General features: G+C 44.5%; 1 protein-coding gene across 3 annotated transcripts in view; it reads left to right on the top strand.

Annotated features, from left to right (window-relative positions):
* The first annotated feature begins 61 nt into the window (after window positions 1–61).
* mllt10 (MLLT10 histone lysine methyltransferase DOT1L cofactor) overlaps window positions 62–25,000 on the top strand; it is a 38,889-nt gene continuing 13,950 nt past the window's right edge. For 2 of the 3 annotated variants that reach the window (XM_079754890.1, XM_079754892.1), the window contains exons 1-11: window positions 62–423; window positions 1,645–1,724; window positions 7,217–7,271; window positions 9,198–9,307; window positions 9,743–9,846; window positions 10,347–10,440; window positions 13,296–13,379; window positions 18,114–18,212; window positions 18,757–19,132; window positions 19,953–20,171; window positions 20,635–21,180. In XM_079754890.1, the coding sequence (XP_079611016.1) occupies window positions 315–423; window positions 1,645–1,724; window positions 7,217–7,271; window positions 9,198–9,307; window positions 9,743–9,846; window positions 10,347–10,440; window positions 13,296–13,379; window positions 18,114–18,212; window positions 18,757–19,132; window positions 19,953–20,171; window positions 20,635–21,180 (1,876 nt within the window). In that variant the 5' untranslated portion in view covers window positions 62–314. The remainder of the gene's footprint in view (window positions 424–1,644; window positions 1,725–7,216; window positions 7,272–9,197; window positions 9,308–9,742; window positions 9,847–10,346; window positions 10,441–13,295; window positions 13,380–18,113; window positions 18,213–18,756; window positions 19,133–19,952; window positions 20,172–20,634; window positions 21,181–25,000) is intronic. The other variant, XM_079754891.1, reaches the window with a different exon arrangement.

Raw genomic sequence — 25,000 nt, forward strand, 5'->3', positions numbered from 1 at the left:
GCCTGTCAGAGGCACGCACACACGGGGGCCGTGCGTGCTACGTACTTCCCGTTCCCGAGGAGCTATCTTCTTCTGGCTCGGCGCCGTTTACTGAATGTTTTGGTGCGAAAATACGGTGTCGAAAAGAAAAGTAAACACGACTTAACCATGACATTTCGAATAAGTGGGACCTAAATCGGCGGTGCGGCGGATAGGAGGTCGGATTCTGCGCGGGTTTTGGGCACATCTTTGTTGTACTCGCATGTCCGCTTTCTTCGCGGACGGTCTCCGGCGAGCGGTGCATAGCAGTGGACGACGACTTCTTGGCGAATAACATGAAGGAGATGATTGGCGGTTGCTGTGTTTGCTCTGATGAGAGAGGATGGGCCGAGAACCCACTGGTTTATTGCGATGGACATGGCTGCAACGTCGCCGTGCACCAAGGTAAAGCCCCATGAGAGCCAGAGGCTAGTTAGCCGCTAGCTAGCGAGCTAACGTTATCTAGTTGCAAGGTTATGGAGAGCCGCTGCGCGTGCATCAGCCTGCCGCGCGCCAGGCCGAGGTCAGCCCTAATTCACCCTGCCTTTGATTGACAGATCAGTAATCCAATTTAGCAGCTATGTTGCTCTTAGCTAGGGTACGTTGCCTATTTCCGGTTTGGTGTGCACAACACTCCAATGTTTTTGTTTGTATTTGCGTTTGGCGGTGCTTTGTTAATATGGACGAAGTGCCTTGTTTCGCTCCCATTCCCCAACACGACGCTCACCACAACAAACTGGCGTGACGTCCTATGTTTACAAATCAGCTGCCCACCACCTCGTCAAAGGTGACCAATCGTGGCGGTGCGTGACAGCTACGCGCTGTGTTTTAAGCATCGCGAGTCATCTGTTGTTGTTTATGTGAAATGCTTGGTCCTATTTTATTTTGTATGATAAAGGTATGTATACGGAAGATAATAAATATGTGGCCGATAATACACGAGTTTAAACTGCCAGGGCAATGAAGGGTCTACTGTTTCATTGAAACTAGTGTTGGAGTATTTCTGAAACACTCTCTGAGACATTGTACTTCTGAAGAATATTGTCTGTATGTTCAACATTGCATTGCATGTTGGTTTGTGGTATTTTGCCCTGTATTGTTATGAAAGTAGTTTATTTAGTGTAGATGGATGAAACCAGATATTTACAAGCACAAACTTTCTTTATTGAAAAATAATATTAACAGGATCTGCATCTAGTTATTTACCTGACTTTAAATGAATGCAGCCACTATTACCACCTTGACATACACGTCTGGATAATAGTAGGATATGATGTAGTAGATTATGTCCCCTCGGCAGTTTGATGATGTTCTGAGCATTTTGCAAAGCTATTCATATATTTAAGGGGGACCAAACCCATAGCAGTCTTTTGTGTTGATCTGGCCTATATGGGGGATAGTCCTTGATGGAATTTTACCCTTTTGATTGCTCTGTGGGAAAGAGTAGCAGTAATAGAATAGGTGTGAGATCGGGAAATGGGTGCCATGATTGTTCTGTCAGTGGACGTGTGAATGTGGTTTCCTTATCTACTGCAGAGAAGAAACCAAACAACCGTGATAAAGTCCTTTTGTTGTGCTAGAGATAACTAACACCTGTCCCCTTCCTTTCTTTCTGCTCCCCTGCAGCCTGTTATGGCATTGTACAGGTGCCCACTGGACCCTGGTTCTGTAGGAAGTGTGAATCTCAGGAGAGAGCCGCCCGTGTGGTAAGTCAATACATGCAGATTTGTCTGCTATTTTATCTATTTTCTCTTTCATAAAGGCTCGCCCCATGTATTAATCGGCATGTGCAAGTTTGGCTGCATACCGCGGTACTGTGTCCTATCCCTAGCTGTTAGCGGTGTGAAATCAGTTGGTGGCAGACGGCAGTAGTGCTGTGTGTTCTGATTGTGGTGAGGGATGTGGGTCGAACGAGCGGTTGGACCGCCTCTCTCCTTGGTCTCGCCGACCGTTTACGTCAGGCTCAGTTATGGTTCCACATCGACGCAACGCGATGACCACGGAGACACCTCGAAGCAGGCTTGAACCTGTTTTGGTTCTGCGTCGGGTTTTTGTGAGCGAACCAATCACAGCCCTTGCTGCCGCGTCACCTAGACGCAAGGTTACGATTTTTGGGAGGCGCATGTCAGGCTTTTGTGGTGGACGCAAGGAGGATCTGCAAGGACGTAATAGGCCCTGTAAACCACCTTGCGTCGCGTCAACGTGGAACCATAACTCAGCCTTAAGACGGTGATTACTTCTTGCCAGCTTCCACCCATCAGATTTGTACTTGACTTAACTTGGAGAACATAGAGTATGATTTGGGATTTAAAATGCAATATTAAAGCAAAGCATGCTGTCGTGTTTATAGTATACTATACACTATATCCACTAATATATAGTGCTCACCTCATTCACTGTCGGCCCTTCCACCATCTAGCAATCCATTGTGGAGGGTTCCACTATCTTAACTGCTGCTTAAACATTGGAATATTAAAGTGCTGTATTAGATTAACCGCAAGTCTGTTGGTTAGCCCTGCAAATGGAATCATCCCAACGACTGAGATCACTGTAAAGTCTGAGATTCAGTGGGCTCTGACTCTGAGCTGATGATCTGCTAGGGAGATGAATGGTATATAGAGTGAATAGAGTACAGTGCGTTTCGAGCTACCATGACTCACACCCACAGAGAGATGGTAACCATGCATGGTGACAACCAGCTTTGTCAGAACCAACAATCACTTGCTCAAGGACACCTTGAGACTATGCCCAATTGGAGCCTAGGATTGTATCCACAGCCATTCAGTTTTTTGGTAATGACCGTTCTCAACCCGTTTGTCAAATTACCAATTTCTGGATTTATGTTTTAACAGTCTTTGTGGCCAACTCAATGTGTGCTAGGATAATTATGATTTATTATGAATATCTTTTGTATTCTAACGTGACAATTGAATGGCAGATTATTGGCTCAGGCTGGCTGTACATTATTGGAAACCCTAAACAGTCCAACTACTCTGAAAATGCTGACGGACAATGTCTATTTAGCAAATATATATACTAAACTGGTATAGCGACGACAAACAATGATGGGGCCGAGCAGAACAAAGAGCACGCCCCCATTACATTTTGTGAATGAACAGCAGACAACGCAATACTCAGGATGAACACATTTAATAGTTTACCGTCATTGTGCATTTATTATTTATTGATGCTGTTTTAACATGACAGCTCTGAGACAACAGATCAGCAATATCAAGTCACACAAATGAAAAGTATTCCTTCCTTGTGAAAGATACACGTTACGCAATAATTACTAAAATGAGTAATAGTTACACACTTATTACACTTAATAGTAATTCTAGGCTTAAGTTTTATTTTTTATTTTTCATAATAAATATACATTTTATGTTTTTTTCTTTCCACCCAGGATACAAACATGCTCTTGCTGCCATTGAAAACAATGTTGCTCCCCCAAACAAGACCATTTCCTGTTTCCTTATGAGGAATAATGCCAGCTAATCTAAGGATGATAATGTATATCAACTCATAGTACAATGAATATAAATATATAGTGTTTACAACATTGTATTGCTTAGGGATGCAATCATCAGGTTTTATTCATGGCGATACTGAAATTTTATTCTGATGCTGATCTTGCACTGATTATTTTGAAATATAGGCTAAAATAGAATTTTAAAACATTCCTTTTAAAAATGGGGAAACTAGGCTTACAAACCCATTGCTGCCGTGCAGACTCTATAAGATAATCAAGATAATTTTATAATGATATAAAACATTATATTATGTTAGTGTATTATTCCACTCTTGCAGGTTTGGCTGCAGGAGGCCAAATCACCTCTTTCGAAATTGGCTTACGGAACAAATTAATAATGTTTCACCTGTTATTCCTGTGTCTTGCTCCGGTGCAACTAGTGGCTGGTGAACAAACGTAAGAGCGCTTTTCAGCTCTGCTATATTTCCTTGTAACATAACTCAGTGTTAAACCTTAAATATAACAAAGCAGACATGGTTTGAGCTTTCAAACTGATTTTGGTGCTTTTTCGTGCCAGTCTTTGTCAAAGCATGTTGTATCAAGTGCATAATTGTCACCACAAAATTAGGCAGAAACTCTAATTAAAGCTTTGCCTCTTATAGACTCACTGCTCACAAAGCACTCTGTAAGTCATATTTTGATTGGCTAAATTTGAAGTATCTAAAATTATGTTGCTCAATGTGAGACAAGAATCCTAAAAATTCTCACGTCAATGCATATGAATTTTTCAGGTGATTTGTAAATGCTTTTCTTAAGTTTGGAAAACATTCTTAAATGTTTAAGACATACATTATTCCCATACAATTCTGTCCCTTAGAAAATAATATTTAAAACCCATCAATGTCGATTTGTTTTCCCGTTATATTTTTATTTTTGACACTTGTTATTTCAGGGACCATGTTGGAAACAAGTGTTCTCACTTTCACTTGTTATTCCTTGGATTCGTTATCTACTTTATCCATATAATTAAATGAATCATTCTATAATATTTGTCATCTGTCAATCTTGAAAACACATCTTTGCATTTCTTATTATTGGGACAGATCAGACACAATAAAAAAAGCCATGAATCCAGTTAATTTGCAATGAACTATTTAAGTGTACTAATGTGATCCCTGGTTGAAAATACCGCTTTCCTCGAAATTAAGATTTGCTTGAGGACTCAGAAAAAGGTCAACTTGACACATGGGAGTTCCCTCTGATATTTTTTTCTCTTCCTCTAATTCCACTTCATTCCCTGCCAAGCCGTCCCATATCGTACCTTACTCACAGCTATCCCTCCTATTCTCACTCAGAATATAATTTTTTTAAATGCAAGCCATCTTCTACTGGAATGAACGACCATGCTTTTATGCTTTTAATTTAAAGTTATTTGTAATACAAATTTGTGCATGATAAATATTATCAAAGCAGCATATAAAGTAAAGGCCTTATTTTGTACTTTATCTGTATTATTGTTAGTCTTAATTTGGAATTCTTAGTATTTCCATCTCATTGGGGAATACAGCCACTATACTAATGTTTGTAGACATCAAACGGTATTTCACAAAATATTTATTAGTTTGAGTGCCTTTTAAAGTCATTCAGATATTCCAAATATATTTATAGAAGCCGTAAAAAAAAAGAAACATTATTGAAATGCTGTATATTGCTATTGACAGAGAGGTTGTCCTCAATATCTCAACATGTCCATTACAAACCATTGTATTATTTATTTGAGTCCTTCTTTGAGTGTGACTGACTCATATTTATTTGGAAAGAATCTGTACACATTGTCACAATCAGTATGCCCCATTTTCAATTTATTTTAATAATTAATCAATAGTACTAGACTTGGATGGAAAGATATCAATAAAACGATGTAGTACAATGTTTCTACTCTTTTACAAAACTCTGAACAATATAGAAAATAATTCATAACCTAGCTGCAATAGCAGCATAACCGGTGTCAAGGACGAAGTGGGAGAAATTTTATAAGAAGGGAATCTGTAAATTCAGAGACACAACTGCTGGAGGAAACTCAAAGTTATAGACCCATTGTCGAAATACTGCGACCCTACTGCCAACTGCCTCGCCGTTATGGTGCCCTCAATGAGGAAAAAGCTGCTTGAAGTTTTTCAAGCAGCTTTGACAATTATTTTGTTTCATGCAATATCTCAGACCAGGTGGCTGGATGTAGGTTCAATGTAGTCCTGCCCTTTCCCCTAAAGTTAGCTCAGTCCAACCACACAACGTGTGTTCAAGGATTTGGACTTCAATGCTGCAAGTAGTTGACCATTGCTTAGTGGTAGGTCCTTGGTGGGACTGAGGACCTTCTGCCCTGGAGGCTGTGCTCTACTCTGTTGTTTCAGTACTATGTTTCAGATTTGGGTGCTTTCTCCACACTTAGTTGTTTTGTAATTTATTCTGGTACTCCCTCTGTTTGTTTTCAATTGCAAAAATGGGGTCCATGTAGGGTGAAGTTGTTTCATTGCCAGCATTTTAAATGGGGTGCAGATTCCCATCAAAGAGGTTTGGTTGAAACAGTTTCTAAAAGTATATTACTACCTGGTGGGATCCGAAAACTCACTGAGCTTTGACGGACATGACATGGGAAATTGGGAACATGATAATCTAAAGAATGTGGCAGAACAATATATATTTGTTTATAAAAAATAATGAAGTAAAAACATGGTCGACATTGATGAAATAGAAAAAAGGGTTCATATGGAATTATTTGGAAGAAAGGGTGTAGTCCAATAAGCGATAGGAGAAATGGTCTACGAGGAGATGGTAAAACATGCCTACCTACTGTTAAATCTAGCCTTTGCGTCAAAATGTTTACACCTGTTGGGGCTGTACTGCATAGACTTTAACAACTAACCCTAACTTATTTAGGTATTGAGGAAACAAATAAGAGTTGGTTTAGATCAAATCGGTGGATAGCCTGAGAGGAGTTGTGGAAAATTGCTTTTTCCGTGAGATCAAAGATGCAGAAAAGTTTGAGTGTGGGTCAAACCGAACCTGAGATAAAGACTACTGAAAACGAGCAACATTGACCGTTTGGTGAGCCAGGAGAACTGAACAAAGAATGTGGCGGAATGAAAATATTATATCTATTTTGAAATAAAAAGAATGAAGTCAAAAGACATTTCTTGTTTCAAACTGAATGGACAAAGGAGGACAAAAGGATAATTACAAACATTGATAGCTAAAGGGTGAGGTATAGAGTGCAATTGAACCCCAAACCTCTGGATGTGGCGCCACATGCACACAGCTGTGTGCATGTGTCAGTGGTCATGTCAACTCATTTGTGGCTTAAGGATTCATGGTGAAGAGGAATGTCGCCCGTGCAGTTAGGCGTTTGGCTTTATAGCTGGGATAATTGTCTCAGGCTAAAACACACACACAGATGTATAGAGCCCAATCAAACCCCAAACCTCTGGAAGAGGCACCACACGTGTGTGTGTGTGTGTGTGTGTGTGTATCTGATAATGGTTGTGCTTGACTAGAAAAGTTGCGTTTGCGCGACACGCGCAACCCCCCCCCCCGCGCTAACCGGTTCTACCTGCATGGATATCAACAGCTGGCCAGCCTCCATGTGCGTGTGTCTAGCTCAGCATCTGTGGAAGGTGATGTTGACGGAGCGTTTCCTCACCCGCTGTTTTCCCTTCCCGCTCTCCACAGAGGTGCGAGCTGTGTCCCCACAAAGACGGAGCCCTCAAGAGGACCGACAATGGAGGTAAAGGTCTTGACACACACACGCACACACTTTCACACACTCGCACGCACGCACGTCTTGTGTGTCTTGCGGTGGGTCTCCCTTGTATATTCTCGCTATTAATTGTGTGTCACGGGCAGGTTTAAGGGGTGTGATCATGCTGGGAGAGTTATGTAGCTGTTGGTTGCGCAAGTCTGTGTACCTTGTCTCGCTCTGTCGTCCGTGGCAGTGGTGTGTATGTGTGAGAGAGAGAGAGAGAGTGTGTGTTTACGAGGGGGCGGGCTAGGATGGGTATAGTGCATGGCCTGTAAGGAGTCTCCTTTTTGGGTTCATTCGGAGGTCAGCTCGGTGGAGACTGTAAATATTGTGTGTGTGTGTGTGTGTGTGTGTGTGTGTGTGTGTTTAAGTCGGAGAGGCACAGCTGTGGGATTGTGTCCAGGCCTGCCGGGAGGCATCAGGGCAACACTAACACACACCGTTTTACTACTTTCTCTTTTATTCTACCCTTTCCATGACCCCGCTCTCTCTTTCTTCCCCTCCTCCATTTCTCCTGCTCTCCCTTTTCTCTTTCTCCTCCTCCGCCTCCTCCTCCCAGCTACCTTATCTGTGAGATAGTTTGTTGTTTCAGGTGGGACAGTAGTAAGGCTTCGTATTAGCATCAATAGAATGATATCACCCCCTCATTCCTCTTCATTGGGTCGAATAGCCCTGGCCAATTGGGAAGAGGCCAGTAGATAAACATCTTCTTATTGGAGCCCGGTGTTCCTTGACTCGCACAAAGACAGATGTTACACAAACACTGGTTTAATTTGTGCTTTACTTTGGGTAATTTTAGAATGTTTTATAACATGCGAGTGACTAATTTGGGAACTGCTGTTCTTGCTGTCAAGCGTTGTTGAGGTGTTTGGGGGCTGAAAGCACACATCATTAATTCATCTTTGTCGTGCCCTTGAGGTTTCCTTTAACCCGTATAACTTACTACCTTTATTTATAACGTTTAAAAACAGAGGAAGTTAGGCCTTTGCCGGCTTCCCCTCTGCTATGTCGGAAAGGTGTTGAAATGTCCAACACTAAATCATAGATTTCCTCATCCGTGTTTTACCACGACAGTTGCTGCCAAGTCGTTCCTCTGAATCAACGGCAGGGTTGTTTGTGCCTGGGTGTGAGCGGCTGGCTCTAAGGAGGGAAGCCTCTGTGCCACTTTTATAGTCCTGGTTTATAGGCCTCTTCCAGATTCTTGCAGGGACTTCAAAACATCAACAAGCGCCCATTTCACACCCTCCCTCCCTCCCTCCCTCCCTCCCTCCCTCCCAGCCTGTCCCGCCCTCTGCCCCGGACGCCCCTCTCTCCCTCCCTCTCTTCAGGTCAAAGGCAGGTCAGGGGTTCAACTGTAAGTTTAAGCCTGTTTTTGTTTCCGCCACAGGGAAAAACAGACACCTCCAGTGTGGCGGGGAGGCTCCCACCTCCGTTTGACCCGCCGTTCACCTCCTAGGGCACCTCGTAAAATCCTTGTCAAGCCTGCTGCCACTCTGGCGTAAAGGCCCCCCCCCCCCCCCCTCCCATCCCATCATTCTACTGCTCTGGACGGCCTGCATGTCTTCATTGACAGCTAGCTGTGTGTGTGTGAGGCCACAAGTAATTAATTTAGTTTAGTACTTTGCAAAAAATGTCAAAAGTTTAACTTGATGATTGTGTGTATGCTCTCCTTTTGAAGAATGTTTGTGTAGATAGACTTTCAAGACAATTAAATACGACCAAAGTATACCACAACGTTGGTTTCCAGAACCGCCAAACTATACGGGGTCTCATCCAAATAGTTTATAACTTTCCCCCATCCTAATTGTTCTCTTAGCCTCTTGGTGTCCGCTGCTTTCACACGCTCTGCGGATCGAGCCAGCACCCAGTTCTGTGTGTAACCCTTGTGGCTCCCCATTGGTTGTCTTGCAGGCTGGGCCCACGTAGTATGTGCGCTGTACATACCCGAGGTGGAGTTTGCCAACGTCTCAACGATGGAGCCCATCGTACTGCAGTCTGTACCGCATGATCGCTACAACAAGGTACTTTGACCGTGCATTTACACGGGCAGACATATTGGCAAGGGCATCGAACACACGCTGACTAGAACAGACTCGGGGTGAGCACACGCAGCGAGACATGGAAGTTCAGCCGTTGTAACTTGGTCAGAAGCGTGCCTGTGGTCGCAAATGGTAACTGCACCTCTACTGTGTTAATTTGAAGTTTTTTAATCATCTGATCCAAATAATGCATTTTGTAGGTGACCTCAATGCACGTTGAGTTAAAATGACTTAAAGTTCAATGTTTCTTTGACTTACTATATAATTTATATATATATTTAGGCTATATATATATATATATATATATATTGCTTGGTTATTAAGAATATATGTAAAACAATATGAATCTATATATAATATGTCTGTACAGAATATACAAAAATGCGATACCTGGTTGTAAATGTGTTACGTAAACAGACATGCTATATCTGCGAGGACCAGGGCAGAGAGAGCAAGGCCGCCACAGGAGCGTGCATGACCTGCAACAAGCATGGCTGTCGACAGGCCTTCCACGTAACATGGTGAGGAATCATTACATTATGGCTTTTTCCCCCTTCCTTTTTTTTCCTAAACCACACTTAGCGATGGAGTTATTGATTTTCCTTTTAGCCTCGCCTTAAGCTCTTTACATCGTATTTCTATTAACAAGATTGTGAGGGCACGTGATATTTTAATGGCGTGTCTTTTCCCAGAGTTTCTCGTGGTCTTCTGCTCACGAGCCCGGTCAAACAAGGGACGTTTTATTCATCTGGTGTCTGTCATGTGTCTTCGTAGGGCAGCTTAAATCACAGGCGTTTGTTATAGACAAGTCCAATTTTTTATTTTTATTTTTTACATTTGGCTCTTTGACTTGAGCTTCTGATTCTGCAGTCTATGGATGGCAGTGCATGTAATGTCTAGCCCCGAGCCACGTCAATGCGTGGAATTTCTGTCGTCGCAATGTGATTTGGTGGTAGAAGTATGCCGTCCAACGTGACAGTTCAGACTTCCCTTTAACCTCTGTTGTGCTCTTCATCTGCAGTGCTCAGTTCGCTGGGCTGTTGTGCGAGGAACAGGGATCCGACGCCGACAACGTCAAGTACTGCGGATACTGCAAATACCACCACAGCAAACTGGTAAGTCTTGCGGTCATTCTGCAAATAACAAAAGCGTTGGCTGTACAGTCTACAATGACTGAAGAGGGTACACATTTTTAGTTGAATGATGAATCCCAATCCTCATCGATCGTTACCTACACATGGCATATATCATGCCGTGATATATTTTGTATTTAATTCGATTTTTCTACATTGTTGACCTTTGTTCACAGTGCTTAAAAGAAAATCATATTTTTTTTATCAGCAAAATCCATGTTCTATGGCCTTTTACTGACTGATGGGAGCTGAGGGATGTTGGCAGCCTCCATATGATGTTGAAAACCTGCTGTAGCCTTGAAGCCATTCATCAATTAGTAGAGTTTTCAGAACCTTAACGATTACAGTTCCGTTCATTTATTTAATTATTAAGGGAATTTTTATGGCATCGGCAAAAGAAAATACTGATAGATTTACAGACCCAATGTTTAGCGCATGAGAAGGCCTGCATCGCATTCGCTGGCACTGGAAGCACGTCATGCGGGTTAGTCCCGATAACCCCTCTCTGTTTTCCTACCACAAAGTTGTTGTTCATCCTGCACCATGCCCACCTGTGAACACCTCCTTGTTCCATGCTGCACCTCCATCCACCCCTCCTGATGTCCCAGTGTCCATCGGTCTTCTATTTTCCTCCTCCGTTGTGCTCTGGTTCAATCGATCCGTCTTTTACAGCCTTCATTCCCCTTCCCATAACCCGTTTGGTTTTTATACAGACATCCAGTTCTCCTTCCGGATCGGTTCCTCCTCTCTCTCCATCTGTCCCCTTGCCACCCCGTCATTCCTTCATTTGTTGCCTGATCCTTTCCATCTCCCAGTAGTGGGTACTCAGGTTGAGGTCACCTACGGATCAACACTGTTGATAAACCAGAGCAGATAAACCCCAGACTTTCCTTTTCCTAAAGTTATATACTTTATTAGTTCAAGATAAAATAAGCCCCATGCTTTAAGCTAAATAGCATAGGAAATGCATATAGAATGGGCTAACGGCAATTCCATGAAGCCTTGTAATGAGACTATTAAAATCAAAGTTACATTTGAGGAAGTGGGTGAGTGGCGTATACATACAAACGCAACTAATGGAAATGGGCTATCCATGTGTTGTAATGCAAACATGCTCGTTAGACCCCCTGCTGTCTACCCAAACACACGTGCACATATACGCACGCATGCACACACTTGGACGCACGCATTCACACACTTATACGCACACATATATGCACACACACACGCATATTAATACAAATTCTCACACCCGGACACGCAAAATCACACAGAGGAGTGAGGTATCCGGTGGGGGGCCGGTGGGAAAACAAAATGCGGGGCATGATTGCAGCATTAGATCTGTTCGAGGTGGTGGGGGCGGGGGAGAGATGGCAGGCTTTGCAGCAATAAAACATCCACACGCACAGCAGAGTCAGATGACATTTTGCAATGTTAACAAATGCAGAGAGACTCCCGCTGGCATATTGATCTCGTTTGAATGGCTTTGGACATTGGGGCATAATGTCATTAAGCCGGGATTGTATGGATGACAGGAATGTATAAGAGGGAATCGATGACAACGAAAGCAATGTTGTTAGCAGAGTGGTTTTCATAAGATACCGCGTGATGGATGTTCATGCCATGTTAACAACATGTGGTATTTGACTGGACCTGCTGCTTAGCCAAATCTAATTCCAGAACTGGATTCTCCTTGTTTAGTCTGCATAACAGACTCCGCCAGAGAGGGTCTGCTGCTGTGCCGGGCGAGGCATTTCATCATCACTAGCTTTTGACTTTTTCTATTTTAAAAGCAGTACAAAAACGTTATAGTTTGGAATCAGGTCACCCCGGCAGAGTTTTAAGTTTCACGGCCATCTTGGTCTTGCTTTTTTCTTATGTGTTCTTGTTTGGCATCTTTGTTTTCCCGCTTGTGTTATAAAGTCAACAAGATGTCAACGGGTTTAACCTAATTAGCCCAGCAGCAGATACAGGGCTCTTCGCCAGCAGTTGTAGACTTGCAATTAAAACCCCAATGAAGGAGGATAGGATAAGGATTTAAGTATCACTCGATAAAGCATTTTCTAAAGTGATGGTCTACTGTGTGACTGGCGGATTGTGTGCACTGCCAATTGCAAGCACCCCCTTCACAGGTATGAGCTGAACGGAACATGCCAGAGTTACTACACGTTAAGGCATAGACCCCCCCCCCCCCCACTGCCAGTGGTCAGACATGAGCACTTTATAGGAGAGTCTGATTGAATGCAATCCTGGGAGTACAACAGGAGGAAACCTCTCGTCTCTGCGTCGCCATAGTAACAGACTATGCACAGTCTCTTTTGTTGTAAGTGAGCAAGCTCAGGCCCAGAGATCGATGGCCAGGGCCCTTCAAAGTCTCCATGGGTGCCTCTTCATACGCCGCCCAGCTTTTAAATTAGCCAAGCAGTTTCTAATAAACGGCCAAAAGACTACAGGAAAGATGCATTTATTTGTTTTCTTAGTTGCCGCACTGATTTCGAACTTACTCTTTTTTTAAATGCAACTTAAACTAAATTGAAAAGACTTGGAGTGTTTGGTCAACATCAAAGGTATAATAAATGGTCATTGTGTATTCATATGACATAGCAAAGACAACTGACCTCAACATTGGTATATGTTTTATAAGATCTTATGAAACTTGTCTATTTGTGGCTGTCTTTGACTGTATTTGGATCCTTTACTTCAGTTGGTTTATTTCAGTTCCCTCAGTTACCTCTTTTTATTTGTATTTAAATTGTTATTCTCTTAACTGAATAGCTCACACTTCGCTCATCTCCTGGACTTCATCCAGTAACTCAGAGTTCCTCTTTGCCTTTTAGCGAAGGAGCCGGGGTAGTAGGTCTCAAAGCTTAAGTGACTCTTCCCCTCAGTGTATGGATAGAGCCTCAGACCAGGACAACAAGGTAAGCCCTCAGACCGTACCCCACCACCCTACCACCCTCTCTCTCTCTGCCTCCCACCAATCAGCAACCATATGCCCTCAGCGATAGCATGCTCACACTGAAGAGGGACACGGCGAGGTCGTGGTGAGGCAAGATCACAGCACTCTTCAGAGGTTAATCAGCCCTAAATGTAATCATCAGGACAATTCCAGAGTTGAGATTTCAGATTCATGCATATAATTCAATGGAAAAACTTGGAATGAAAAACTTAACACTGGCCTATACTACTCTGTAAAGACAACAAAAAAGATGGAAATCTTAAAAGTATACAAACATGAATTGGTAAACAATTATCTTTTTGAACAGATGGGGTTTGGTCATATTCACAACAACATATAGGTCCTAGGATTCCACATCCTGACAGTTAACCAATATAACTAGCCGATTTGGACAAACAAAGGCTTGATATCGTAACGGCTGACGTTGTATAGACCTAGAGTCTGTGGAATTTGCCGTGGGTTTTTAAATAAGCGATACGACCACAGGCCCACCTGCAGACAACACCACAGTGCTGCCGGCTGTAATGAATGGTGTATTAGCGAGGTAATCAGTCATGGCAGTTAGCAAAACGTGTAATCACAGGCATCGCAGAATCAGAATTTACACGAGCCACCGACTCATCTGTTCCACCTATTTCACAGTCGTGTCTCTGAAGGCCACGCAACCACAAAGCAGAAGAGTGTCTTCAATTGAATTAGGCCGGCGCCTTTTTCATTCCAGACGTGTAGCGCATCACAAGTCAAAAACTCCCACCTTCTCTCGACTCCAACCTCAGCTCGCCTTTATTGGGTGGTCGGGGTTTAAGAAAATGTATCTGCACTTTAATTGGGTATACTCGGTTCATATACCGCTGTAATCTAAATGTGTGTATCGGGCCTAATCCTCATCACAGTGTGGGCTGTTATTGACAGAGTGTATGGTTTTCCTTTCCCTCGTCATCTGATTCCAGACGACCCCTCCTCCACCCATCCTCTGCCTCACCCTTGACTCACAAGCCCTGCGCCCCTCTGGCCGTGCCCCGGTTCGGGCGGCCCTCTCACAATGCATCCATTCTTGCTGGCTTGAAGGGTACAGATCACCAGCCAGATGTAACACAATTGTTGGATTCTCCCATTACGGGTAATTAGAAAAAGCCCTGTAAACAAATTGTGTGCTATCGCGTGTCGAATGCTGGCATGCTGTGGTCTGTTGATGTGTGCTCGTGGTGCTCTGTGTGTGTGTGTATGTGTTTGTTTGTGTATCACGTGGAGTCAACTTCGTTTTAAGTGTTATGCTAACATTTGGAATATCAACTTTACGCGATTTAAAAAAAAAATAATAATAATGAAACGGCTCACTTCAAGGAAGACTAATCTTTATATTTTGGTGTCATTCAAGTGCTTGTGCATGTGCGTGTCATTGTAGTAATGATGCAATGCGAAATGGACCGAGTGACCGAGTTGCATTGTAACTGCAATCAATCTTACTGCCATATAGGGTTCAGATATATTGAATATATATTGTCATTATAATCATAGTAATTTGGCATACATTGCATTGACCTCTACTGTGTACTAATGCACGTAACGGCTGTCCAGCTGAGCGATAGTTAGGTCAGTCCTATCGTATATTTTTTATCATAAGATAAAAAGTTATCTTTATGGAATGACGTTTCAGGGGACGTGATATCGCTGTAATATTATAATCCCTTCCATTATAAGCTTTTATGGCTCGAACGTTGGCCTTTTGTACATTTTAACCAACCTGAAACATTTTTTTCAAACATGAAAGTTGAATGGATGCATTCACAAAGGATTCCCTGAGCAGGGTCTGTGTACTGGCCATGCATCGTAATGGACATCAGAACGAGTCTCTCTCTACCCAGTTATTTCTCTCTACCTAATTGTTTGGTGCAATAATTGCTCCGTTGAAATCGACCAATTGATTGAATGCCGTGTTATTTTTTCTGTTGGTGAGATTGCTCCTCCTGTTAAACCAGTTTTTGTAAATGTGTCTTCATTTTGGCCGTGTGCAAAACGCCTTAAAAAGATAATTACGTTGAGAATCTTTTGTCTTCCAATGCCAGCTTCAGCATGATGGCTTATGGGGTTCACTTGATCGGCCCAGGCCTTTCCAACGCCTGATTTGCATTAGCAAGGGAGGCCACACACACACATATACATTCCATGGTCAGAGGTCAGTTGGCTCAGATGTGTGTGTAGCAGGTTTTGTCGATTAGATGTATACCGCATGTTAGACCCTGCAGTCGAATTACGATGAGGTCTAAAAGATTACACACACACACACAGACACACACACAGACACACACACACACACACACACACACACACACACACACACACACACACACACACACACACACACACAGGAAACTATGGAGGGGAATTCCTGTCAAGGAAGGGTGGATTATTTTCCCTGTTTCTTCCTGTTCCTCTGTTACCCCTAAACCCCCAACACCCCAACCCCCCTCCCTTGGACCCACCCGGTCCATCTGTTGTAAGGCCCCATTCCACCTCCTGTGCCCACAGGGGGAGTACCTAGACTAGGTTTCTGTATTATACGAGAAGGACATTCTTCAGGTTAAATTTCTTTGTCCAATGTTGAACCCGCTTCATAAGATGATGATTTTGTCCACAAAACGTCTGTTCGTGACCACGTTTAACATGTCTGATGTACAGTATAGAATGTATTTTTTTTTTCTGTTATTTATCAACAGATTTTGTCTGTACAATTTTGTGTGTGTGTGTATACACGGCATGATTTTTTTCGACAGATGGGTGTCGATTTTTGTGTGACCAATCACACGGTTGGAAATAGAGGCATCATCCGGTGCATTTGTAGAGGAAAATTTAGTCTGGTTTTATTATTCTATTAAAACATATTTGCCGTCATGGTAAGACTGCGGTAGACAGTTGAAGCTGTGAATTGGACACTGGAATTTCTCCCTCCCATTTAAGGACATTGGATTTGACAAGAGACCGAGAAGAAATGCCGGCCCTGTGTGGTCATGGTTATTGTTCAGGGAAAGTTTCTGATGGATGGATCCTCACCCCATCCACCACCCTGTCTCTCCCATGCAACCCCATGCAGTCAAAAGGAGAACTTGGACATGTCAAATGATCAGGCTCTAAATAGGCGAGGATGTGTTAAAAGGCATGGTCAGCTAAATCTATTGACCTGATTGATGTGTGTGTGTGTGTGTGTGTGTGTGTGTGTGTGTGTGTGTGTGTGTGTGTGTCGTCCATGCATGCATGCACGTGGGTGTGTCTTAGCATTTCCCACGACCAGGCAGCTATGTCCAGAAGGATTCAGTGTATGTGTGGGGATATCTGACCCTCTCGTCTACAAGCCTCTGTCCATCAACACCTTCCTCTGGAATGTTAATGAAAAACAACAAGGGAATCCCATGGCATTTTCTCTCTCTCTCTCTCTCTCTCTCTCTCTCTCTCTCTCTCTCTCTCTCTCTCTCTCTCTCTCTCTCTCTCTCTCTCTCTCTCTCTCTCTCTCTCTCTCTCTCTTCCCCCCCCCCCCCCCATCTGATTGTAGCTGAACTCCTCACTTGAGACGATTCACACAAAAAAAACCTCAAGTTTTGAAGTCACCTTTCCTTAAAGCACACACACACTCAGGCGCGTACCTCCCCTTGCCCAAGAGGTTTATAGTCTGGGAGCCGGCGTGGACTGTTTCAGCAGAGCTTTCCATTCTTCATCTGGCTGGCAATCACTGCTAACTGCTCCCTGTCCCGGAAGCCTGGCTAAACTGTCACCCCCATCCCCCGATCCAATCACTCCGGCCCCGAGGGGCGGCACACACAACTGTTTAAGAGTTATCCTGGCTCTGAGCATAAGGAGCATGTTGAGTCCCATGTTGTCTCTGAAGATCACTGCATATTCTTTGCTGTGGGTGTGTGTGCTAGAGAAAAGAGGGGCTCAATTTAGCAGAAAAGTGCTGGTACATGCGTTTGTTCCAACACGTGTGTGTGTGTGTGTGTGTGTGTGCATGCACAGAAAGGTGGCGGGGCTTGGAGCGTGCGCACAGGAGGTGTAAATTTGCTGGCACCCCGCGGGCCCTCCAGGGGTGCTAGAGGAGGGTGGAGCCGGCGAATGTGTAAGCGAAGGGTGTAAATTGAGCTTTCATGGTCTCGGCGAGTGCGGCTCCGATTGGAGCACGAGATGAGAACCAGTGCGCTACTTTGCGGGGCACATGGAACACATGCAGCTCTTAAACTATAACACCTTGGGACTCCTCCTCTCCTCCTCCTTAGTCTCAGTCGATGTATGTGTGTGTGTGTGTTTGTGTGTGTGTGTGTGTGTGTGTGTGTGTGTTTATTCCACGATTTTTTCATCTTTCTGTTGTTGTAAAAAGCAACGTCCTCCAACCATCCTTGACTGACTATGCCTTTCAGAACATGAAGCCCTCTATCTTTCTCTCTCCTCTCTCCTTCTCGTCTCTCAACTCGCTCCAATCGTGGGAAGGGAAACGTCTTTATTTGCCATCAGTTGGTCCAGATCTTTTCCGTCACTGTCACGTCTGTCGTTATATACTTCACCTTTTTTTTTTTTTTTGGAAACGGCCGGTACACACGGAACACAGTGTCGGATATCAGCCTCCTATCTGTTTTCTACCCCATCCTCCTCCTCCTCTTCCTTCAGCCCCCTCACCAACTGGTCTGTTTGTCGTCTCTGTCCTCGCTAGAAACACAAAGAGAGGGACAGGCACAAGCCCAAACACAAGAAGACCCCACTAGACATGTCTCCCTCCCTCGTCCTCCCAAACACCATGGTCCCCGACAAGGTAAGCGCTATGCTCCCCCTCCCCGTCCCTGTATGTTCTGTTCCTTCCTGTCTATTCACGCCCATGGGTGCCAGAGTGTCGCGCTGCTCGGCACGCAGGCTCTGGATCTCTCCCTTCCCCACATCCAGCGCTCAGACTCTGTCCCTGCTTATAGATCTGTAGTCAAAAACGCATCTGAACAAATGAGCCTACTCAGTTTAAAACCGTTTGCTTTTGCACTTGTCTCTTAACCGCTGTGCTCCTGTTCCTTACTGTTTCTAGTGGCTCCATGTCCGGCCTGTTGTTTTTTTTTATTTATCACTACTTGCTATCCACTGTTCCTTTATTTATTACTGAATTTAAAGGCGAGCTTAAGTATCCAGAACTAAGCAAATATTATTAATATTATGACGAAATTATTATTATTACATTTTTAAAGTTTAATGCTTTGCTTCTGGTTCTGACTTCAATCTCCACACATCCTACCGGTTACTCCCTTCATTTTTTCCGACATCCTTTTGCAAATGAACAATAATTAAACTTAACGAACGTCCTCTAATTGCAGGGCTACACCTGCAGCAGCGCCTCAGGCGGAGGCGTGGCCTCTCTGCCCGCCCCCTCGCAGAAGCGATTGGACGACAGCGGCGCCCGCTTCACCACCGCCAACTTCCAGGAAGTGCCCTTGGCCCACGCCGGTCCCGGCGGTGCCAAGGACGGCCCCGCGGCGGACGGCGGGAAGATGGGCCCTGACCCCAAGATCAAGAAGAGCAACATCGTCGGGGCCGGCGCCGGTGCCCTTGCCGGCGGCGGCGGCCACGTCGTCGGACAAAGGGGGGGCCGCAAGACCATCACGTCCTCAGGGAAACCGCTGCCCTCCGCCGTGGTCACCATGGCAACCTCCTCCACCTCGGCCACCGCTTCCACCGGACCGTTTCATCAGGGTGAGCCCTTTTATTCCCATGTTTTCGCTGGACCTATTTGAGCTGTAAGTTGGCTGTGTTTGAAGTGTTTGCTTTGTATGCACAGAGCAGACGGCAGACACAGACTCGTCGGCTCCTGTAATCTAGAGCCTTGTTTAGGTTTAGGCCTGATTCACTATCATTCACACACGCACAAAAGGACAGGGGGTAGTCAGAGCTCCTTTGACTGCCGTTATCAGTGGTGTGTGTGCGCGTGCATGTTTATGTTTCTGTGTATGGGAGCTTATGTGTGCTCATGGTGCATGGCCCCTGTCACATTATATGATAGAAGGCTGACGGCAGAGCAGATGGGGAGAGGGTGATTAACTGGTTATTTTTGTTATCTGTCCATTCTGCTCCCATGGTAATGGAAAAGGGGGAGCTGGCACAAAAACATTTCCACCAGGAGCCCAAAGTGGACTTGCCCTGTTGTCCTACAACTTTCCTTCTCTCCCTCTCCCACACCGTTTCACTCTCAAGTCCCCGCTGATTCTTTAGTAACAGACAACATTTCTGAATTTCACAACAAACAAATAAATACTGTAGATTATTCATTCATATTATTCCTCATCAACATACTATTCCTTTCCCCCTTACCTATCCCCATTACCACTGGCTCTTAGCCTTTCTCCCCTATGTGTGCTGCTGACTAAAGGCTATCTCTCTCTCTCTCTCTCTCTCTCTCTCTCTCTCTCTCTCTCTCTCTCTCTCTCTCTCTCTCTCTCTCTCTCTCTCTCTCTCTCTCTCTCTCTCTCTCTCTCTCTCTCTCTCTCTCTCTCTCTCTCCCTCCCCCTCACCCCAGGCCTTCTACTGACCAGCGCGAGTAAGACGTCCTCCGCTCCGTCGTCCTCTGACTTCCTTGGGTTCTCTGATTCGTCCCTGCGGCCGGGCGGAGGCACCACCTTCTCCTCCCCGCCCTCCTTCAGCAGCTGTCTGGTGAAGACGGCCTCTGAAGGCGGGGCCTCTGACGGATCCACCACGCTGTTCGGGTCCATGATGTCAGCCACCGTAGCATCAGGAGGTACTTGTGAACGCACTCACTTGCATGATTCAATCGAGCGTTCCTCCTCTTGTTTGTTTTGAATGCGTGTGTTTTTTACTCATCCATTTTTAATTCAAATCAGATTTTGAAGGACGGGAGTGAATCTTTTTGAAACCATCCAATAAACGCCAATTACATAATAAACCGATGCTTGCATCTAATAGGAAAATTGGCCTGTGCAGACTTCTCCCATTTAACTAACGAGAAGTTTAGAATCTGTTGTCGGTTTAGTTAAAAAAAAACAGATGGTATCCTGATAAAGTATTTACTGACTCCACACAGTGCAACGGTTACATGTTTGAGCCGTGAATCCGTGCCGTAACTCTCTGCCAGCGAGGGCTGGCAAGTTTTCGTTTAATGTTTTCACACTAATTGGCCGTCGTGTGCTGGCAGCCATCGCTTCGCGAGAAAACATCCTAATTGTTTTTCCCTCTGCTGGCAGTGGGCGGCAAGCTGTACGAGAACTCGCACACGAGCCTGACCAGCCCGCCCGACACGGTGAGCCTGAGCAGCGGGGTGGGCTTCAAGCGGGCCCAGCCCTCCACGTCCAGCGTGGGGCCGGGCCTGGCGGGCGCCATCGGCGGCTGCGACGACGGCGTGAAGAAGAAGAAGAAGGGCAACTGGCGCAACCGCTTCGGGCCGTGCTTCACCACCGACTCCAAGCCGTCGGAGCCGGCGCCGTCGCTCACGTTGCCCGTCTCCGCGACGGCCAACGCCGTCTCTTCGTCGTCATTGTCGTCGTCTTCCTCGGCCTCCGTCGCCTCGCCGTCGCCGGCCCCGTCGGCGCTGACGGGGCGCCCCGGCATGGGGGGGGTAACTGGGGTGGGAGCCGGGGGAGGAGCTGTCTCAGCAGGAGGAGGAGGAGGAGGAGGAGCTGGAGGAGGAGAGAGGATGATTGGGGTCGTCGGCGCCGGGATCCAGAAGTCCCCGTCGCTCCTCAGGAACGGGACGCTCCCCGGACACACTGGCTCCACCCCCACTGGCGCAGGTAAAACAAACGCATCTTATCCCATTTCTGCTGCTATTGAATCCGAGGTGGCCCTCCATTACGAAGGAAAAAAGTATGACCCTGATTTTGCAGGAAGGGGCTGTATGTTCACTTTAATGATGTGCGGTTCTGATTTTTTAATTTGTAATCCTCAAGGATTTACGGGCTAGCACAGCCCTTTTTATGTTGTTTAATGAAGCAGAAACACAACAGGTAGTGTGTCCTCTGAAGCTTCATGACCATGGCAAGAGAAAATCCAAAAATATTTATGTACCTCTCTCTCTCTCTCTCTGTTTCTCACATGCTCGCACTCGCACACATGTTGAAGTGGTCACTGTCTTCGCTCCCCCACCCCACCTAATCTGTTCAGTTGCTTGGCAACCGTCTTTATGCTTTGGAGTTCCCTTCTGCTGATGGAAATGGCCTGGTAGTATTATGCCCCCTCCTCCTTCTCCTCCTCCCTTCTCCACCCTTCTCCCACCTCTCAAACAGCCAATACCAGTCTCTTTGCACCTCCTCTTTCCTCATTACTCCCTTTACCAGTTACCATACGTGTTTCTGAACAAGCGCAATTTGCATACTCTCCCCGGCTTTTTTTTGGTTGGCAAACGTGGCCGATAAAGATTCAAATCTTCCGGCCAAATGTACGATTTTACGGCCGTATGTAATACACGTGCCGTCTGTGTGATGATACGTGCGTGTGCAAAAATACATATTTTTAAAACAAGGCAAAAATCTATCATTTTGTCACAAAAACATGCAAACGTTTCCTGCATGTTCCTCTTCGCTGGTCTTTACGTCAACGTTAGTAGAGGTTTGTTGCACTTTAATTCGGTTCGGTTCACACTGGACTTTGTCAGGCAAACCCAGCATTGTAAACAAACACTTGTTTGTTTGGCTCGCACCAGAGTTCAAATGAGTGTTCCCACCACCCATACTATGTGAGGGGGAAATGCTCCATGGTAAATGTAAATGTTCCAGACAGCTCAGGTGTGGAAGCACCTGTAGCCTATGGCAACGAAGGGCTTTGTTTGATTGCCGTAACGTCTCAGGAGGACAATAGTAGTCTATGCATTCAGTTATGCATACTGTTACGCACATAGGCATACGCATATAGTTGCGCACTGACAATTCGCCAGTCAATGTATGCTCAGAGAAAACTTCAAATATTGTCACACATTTTTGTATTGCAAAGTTGCGTTACTCTATTTAATACCTTAATGATAATTAATAAAAGGAAAAAAAAAATAACGTCCATTTTTTGCCGGCCGATTGGCCGGTAAATGACGGCTAATTTAAACCCTAATTCTCACATATTCTCGACCATAACTCTGAGCAAGTCAGAGTTATGTTTTTTTTATTATTCTTTCAGTGAATTTCATTCTGTTCCTCGGCTTAGGTCCCAGACGAAGGGGGGCGGAACATGCGTAGTATTAAGTTAGGTAGTCTGAATGAATGATTTGTTAATTTATGAATGTATCACCTAATGAGTTTCGAAGGGAAAAGGGAAAGGATAATGTTGACAATGAAATATGACCAGAGCGATTTGGCACAGATGTTTTGTAGGCACTCTGGAGTTTGCAGATGTCGTGTGTGTGTGTGTGTGTGTGTGTGTGTGTGTGTGTGTTAATTTTAAATTAATTATTTTATTATTTTCAAAAGTATACATTAATAACACAATTGACAACAACATAACTAACAATGTGATTTACCATGCCTTGTCCCCCACACCGCTCAGCAACCTGGTGCTGTGGTATCATTCGTCGAGAAGTGGCCACTAAACCACACAATGTTTGGAATAAATTGCAATAAAAAGCTGAGCGATTTGCATGTTATCAAAGGAAAAGCGAAGAGAAAACCAAATGCTTGATTAGTCTGCTGTCGCGTGTGTTTCTATAGGCTGCCGGTGCCTGGGCCTCCAGGCACTTGACTTTGTGTTTAGTTATTCCTCTGTGTGTCTACCTTACTCATATTCATAGGAGGCGTTGGAAGATTGGCTGTTTGCAATGTAGGACTGTATTGTTGTTGTTCTTATGTACTTTCTTTATTGTGTTTAGATGTCATTTTTAAAAATATATATATTTTAGTTTAATAGCACACCATTTTAAAGCGTAGAATGATCACTTATATATAGCCCATGCTGCAAACATAGCATACACACACGCCCATGCACATGCACGTGAAATGAGATTTAAACTTTAAAATTAAATTTCCAAAATCTTTAATCAATAGATTAACAAAAACTTGAGCGCTCTGATTGCAAAAATGCTATTGGTGCTCCAAGTGTGCTCACAATTTGTTATTAAGAGTTTTGCCTAGCAGTAGTTCCGAGCCGTCAGTCTTTGTCGTGTTTTAACCTCGTCTAAGCTACGGGGACCGTCCCCATAGCTAGGTGTGTGTGTGTGTGCGCGCACACCCCCCTGTGTATATATGGTACATTCTCCTCCCAACTGTAAATATTTAGCCAGGGGTTAATGCAGGGCAGTAATGGGGAGACTGCTGTCGTCTTTATCTCCTACCCCCTCCCATCCCATCCTGTGTGGAGCCTCCATAGTGTGGACGGATGGATGGATAGCGGGCCTGATAGATAGGTGCTTGTGGGTGGGGGGCAGGAGCAGCAGGGGGTTAGATGCGGGCCAGGTTAATGTTTGACAATGCTGGGGGTCACAGATGGGTAGGCTAGGGTTCGCTGGGCGACGGCGGTGGTGCCGGGACAGCCCATGGAGGGAGGTAATCTGTTAGGCCAGGGTTGGAAAGTTAGGGGTGTGTGTGTGTGGCTGACAGCGTGGGGGGGGATAGGAAAGAACATAGGTAAAGCCAAAGTTACACAAAGCAAATCTAGTAAATCTAGTGTTCAAATGAAATGTGGTGGTGTTTAGCGCTGCTGGAGGATTACGGTTGTCATTTATTTGCCATGTTATAAATAGATTTATTTTGCACAATTTAGTGATGCCACTTTTGAGACTAGCCACAGAAAGTATTTTTTTTGTCTGTTTTCCCGCAACTCTTTGTGGTGTGGTTATCGTCTCCATGACCAGCACTTGTCAAGAGCTTTGATGTCGCTAAGGCAACAGATCCTCATTTATAAGTAAGATGTTGTTCATCAGAGAGACTCAAACTATATTTATCACAAAGCCTAAAACACAAAGCCTAAAAGCAATTTCTCTAAATTGCAGAAAAAATATTTATTTATATATAAATTTATTACTTTAAAATGTACTTTTTATTTGGGCTGCAACGAATAGTCGATTTATCGATAAGTCAAACCTCTGATTATTAATGGAAAATTCTGATATTCGATAAATCCTTTTAAAGTATTTTATCATTTATTTAGCAAACATTTGCTGCTTAATGTTGCAGTTTAATTAAAAGATTGTAGGTTAACGGATCATTGTAAGTAAAAAAAAAAATCTTGGCTGCTTGTCAGATAAAGCAAGCACATTTAAGACATCACTTTGGATTGTGGTAATTTTTATAGTTTGTATAGTAGGTTGTATAGTTCTTACTACCAAAAACTGCATTGGGAAAAAAATGAATTTGAGTTCGGTATAGATTTTACACTTTACCTGAGAGGAAAATGATAGAATTCCTGTTTGCAAGGAAGAGGCCAGGTTGACTTTTAAAGCTGGCAGATGCAGGTGCATGTTCAACACCTTCCAAAAGCTAATGAGTTGGACGGGAAGAGCTGCCCGGCCAGATGGAGAGGGGAGACGCGGTCAGGGCATCACCGCAGGTCTGATCCCCTGGGATCCACACTATTGATCTCCTAAAGACAGGCCTGGACTTCCAGCTGTAGGAACCCACGCCCGCCATGGTGCTC

This window comes from Pollachius pollachius (assembly GCF_949987615.1).
Source record: "Pollachius pollachius genome assembly, chromosome: 17".
Taxonomy (NCBI): Eukaryota; Metazoa; Chordata; class Actinopteri; order Gadiformes; family Gadidae; genus Pollachius; species Pollachius pollachius.